The 3,675-nt window shown below is 51.8% G+C and overlaps 1 protein-coding gene across 1 annotated transcript; it reads left to right on the plus strand.

Annotated features, from left to right (window-relative positions):
* Positions 1 to 179: 179 nt before the first annotated feature.
* On the plus strand, positions 180 to 2,511 carry L3HYPDH (L-3-hydroxyproline dehydratase (trans-); the record flags this gene model as incomplete). Its single annotated transcript, XM_009583861.1, has 4 exons — positions 180 to 349; positions 683 to 805; positions 1,705 to 1,842; positions 2,386 to 2,511. Coding segments are annotated over 4 exons (557 nt in total), but the record flags the coding sequence as incomplete, so codon positions are not given.
* Positions 2,512 to 3,675: the final 1,164 nt, after the last annotated feature.

Below are 3,675 nucleotides of genomic sequence, written 5' to 3' on the forward strand. Positions count from 1 at the left end.
CTCCAGAGGCTGGGTGAGGCCGTCAGGGACGGGATAAGGTGTCACATGCCGCTCGGGCATGGGAGCACTCGCGTTTTCCCCATCTCCTCCTTGCATGCAGCCCGGTTCCCTTGCTCTGCGTGCAAGCCCACCGCTCAGCGTGGCTTCCCCTCCTCACTATCCCCCCTTTCTCTGCCCAGACTTGGCCATCGATGTCCCTGGTCACGGGAAGGTGGTGGTCGACATCGGCTACGGTGGCACTTTCTATGCCTTTCTCAGCGCCGAGCAGCTGGGCCTTGATGTGTGCTCTTCGAAGACCAGAGACCTCGTCAGTGCGGCGAGCGCAGTGACGGAAGCGGTGAAGAAACAGGTATGGCAGCGTGCTGTGGTACCCCAGTGTGTTCTCTTCGGGGTGACTGCACCAGACCAAGGCCCTTTATTCCCCCGAGATGCTCAGGATGGGAGGGAGTGCTATCTTTCCAGCCCCATGTTGAATTTCAGAGTCTTCCTCCAGCCTCACAAGAACATGAGAAGGAGTTTGCTTTCCTGCTGCTGTGTCCGTCTGTTACTGGAGAAGCAGAGGTGGAAACGCAGCAGTGTGGCCTTGTCCCCTTCCTCTGGTCTCATGAGGAGTCTGTGCTGCACGTAGTGCTGACTGCCCAACTGCTGCACGTGTTGGTGAACCTGTCTGTGCTGTTCCCAGTTCAAGCTTCATCACCCTGAAAGTGAAGACCTGGCTTTCCTCTACGGCACCATACTGACAGACGGGAAAGATGCCTTTAGTGAGGAGCCCACCACCAACATCTGTGTGTTTGCAGATGAACAGGTACAGAAACGGGCTCTTCTCAGACACACAAGGCACCACCTTTTTCCCTTCTTACAGCCTCTGCAGAGACAAGGGACGGTTCTGCTTCTTCTTTTTTTGGGCAGTGATCATTGCTTCTGCTACAGTGATGTCTCTGAAGAGCTGAGTGTCACTTAACACATGCAGTTTTAGCTCCTAATGACAGAAATACTTCTGCACATCTTAGATGGTGGCATTTTAAAAAGGTTCATACCCATGCCCCATAGCTAGGAATTTCCCAGGAGTTCAGGGGCTGAGGTGGGATCCCAACAAACATAGTGCATGTTCTTAAAATCCTAATCTAGGGAACAGCTGCTGGGGATCAACAGAGCAGGAGAGGAAAGAGGGGGTGTAGACTTTTATCCTTGTCTGCTGTGGATAAGGTGTCACATAACTAGAAGGGGAAGTTTTGGTTGGACTTCCCAGCAGTGAGGAGTGTGGAGCATTGGAACAGATCGCCTTGGAAGCTGGCCAGCACTGTATTTTTGAAGGTTTTAAAAACCAGGCTGGCCAGCACATCTCTCAGCGTAAGGAGAACTGATCCTACCTTGACACATGAGAATGTGGAAGGTGGCCTCTGCCCCTCTCAGTCCTTTTGCTATGATGCTGGGAAGCTTTCAAGCACTCCCTAAATAGCCTCAATATTTATCAGATCCCCCATCCCTACTAGTTTGCCAAAGCTGATCACAATCCAGAAGTACCCCAAACCTGCTTATTTTGTCTTCTCATTTGTGATGTATCCAGATTCTGTACAAACCCCTGGGCTAGGCGGATTTCCCCCAAGCACGATATAAAGGTGGCAAAGAGAACTGTGGGAGCAATATTGTTTTCTATTAAACCCCAAAATATTAGAGCGGGTTCATCTTCTCTTCTGAATGTAGGTTGACCGAAGTCCAACAGGTTCGGGTGTGACAGCTCGCATCGCCTTGCAGTACCATAAGGGACTCATCCAGCTGAATCAGACCAGAACCTTTCGGAGCAGTACCACGGGGTCCTTGTTCACCGGGAAGGCAGTGCAGGCAAGTGGCTTGTGCTGGACTTTCCCTCTGTCTTGAGGACTGCTGGAGAAGTGCTGTTGCCTTGACTCGGTGGAGAAGCAGAAAAGCCTTTCTGTGCCTGGGGAAGGGCATGTGGAAGGAGGGAAGTGCCTGGGGGTCTTGCCTTCCCACAAGCCTCACGCTTCAAGATTTTTTATTAGGGAAGCAAGTAACAGTAAGACCTTGTTCTGCTGCGTGGCTTCCCTTCAAATCCTCCCTCAGCCGTCAGGAAAGGACTGGGCACCTCGGCAGCTTGTTGGCCTCCTTAGAGGCAAACCCAGGCTGTGGTAGTGCGGGGGCTCGCGAGCTCAGAGCGGGGGCAGCAGCAGTCGTGCAGGTGTGGAGCTCATGCAGGCAAGGTGAGGCGATGAAAGGGCTGCTGCACACTTTGGGGTGTACCTGGGCAGGGCAGAGTGCTCGGTGAGGGGTGTCTCTGCCTAAGTGCCAGGTAGCGCTGGCATTTGGTGGGGTTGGGAGAGCGGAGAACCTCCTGTCACCTCTGTCCTGATCCTAATCCCTCTGCAGGAAGCCAAGTTTGGGGATTACGACGCTGTCGTTGTGGAAGTCTCGGGAGAAGCCTTTTACACCGGTACAGCCATCTTCACTGTCGAAGAGGAGGATCCGCTGAAATACGGCTTCTTCTTCAAGTGACCTGAGCCACTAGGCAGTGGCAAAGTCTCACTGATAGTGCTGCGCTTCCTCTGCCCACGCATTCCCGTTCTGCTTCTCCACATGGCTCGTTGCAATATGCCAGAGCAACAGGAACAGCCTTTGGTGGTGTGACAGCATCTGCCATGTTTCAAGATAACAGGCCGTGTTCCCTTGTTGTGATTAGCATATTGGGTGCAATGTGATTAGCATATATGGGCTGCTCTCAGAAGCCATAATCTTTTTCTTCTTTTTTTTCCAATAATTGTTCACAGAAAATGGAGCTGATCTTGGAGAGCTGTCTTCAAATGTATGTGCCTTCTCTACGTCTGCAAATTACTAATTTCAAAGCCAGCTTCCTATTAAATGCCAGCTGAAGACACTGCCTTTCTCATTTTCACTCCCAGAGCTCATTTCCAGGACTCTGCTGAGTGTACCATGGTTGTTGGTTTGGATTGCCTGCTCTTCCTCGATGCCTCCCGCTCAGCCGGCCCTGCTGCTCTGTCTCAGGCCCCAGCTTCCCCGGCCTGCCCTGCTCAGGGCTGGCCAGACGCCCCTTTCCTCACTGCACTCCCTTCACCCCTGCCAGAGCCGTCCTGCATCCTGGGGCTGGATGCAGAACTCCCTGCTGTCCCTGCTGCATGTCCAGGTTATGCTGCTTTCCTAAACCTTCTCTTGCTTATCTTGGTTAACTTTCAACAGGAGTAGCTATATTCAAAGGTCTAAGCCACTGTGACCTTTGATGGCAAAATTATTTACTGATGATTTTATCCCAGCCGAGGGGCAGCTTGTGCAGCAGAGTGCAGTCAATGTGTGCTTTGCCAGAGTCCATTGAGGGGGAGTTGCCGGTGGAAAAAACAAACCAAGCCCTGGGCTGTAGGCAGGCCTTTGCAGTGGCAGAAGCAGAGCTTCAGACCGCTTGGGGCCTGTAATTTTCACTGTGTCTCTGGACAAAATGGTGTTTGTTTATTGAAGACACTCGTAGGAGTGTGCCTTGTTAAAATGAGACATGAAAATGAGAATGATCATCTCCCAGTAGCTCATGCAGCAGAAGGGAGCAAGTCACACTGGAGAGCTTGGAAATGGTTGGCATGGAAGAGCCCGAGAGGAATTTCTTCTGTCAAATTGAAAATTGTAACTTTGTAACAGGAAGAAACAAAAATCCCC

Source organism: Fulmarus glacialis, unplaced genomic scaffold, assembly GCF_000690835.1.
Source record: "Fulmarus glacialis isolate BGI_N327 unplaced genomic scaffold, ASM69083v1 Scaffold34258, whole genome shotgun sequence".
Classification (NCBI taxonomy): Eukaryota; Metazoa; Chordata; class Aves; order Procellariiformes; family Procellariidae; genus Fulmarus; species Fulmarus glacialis.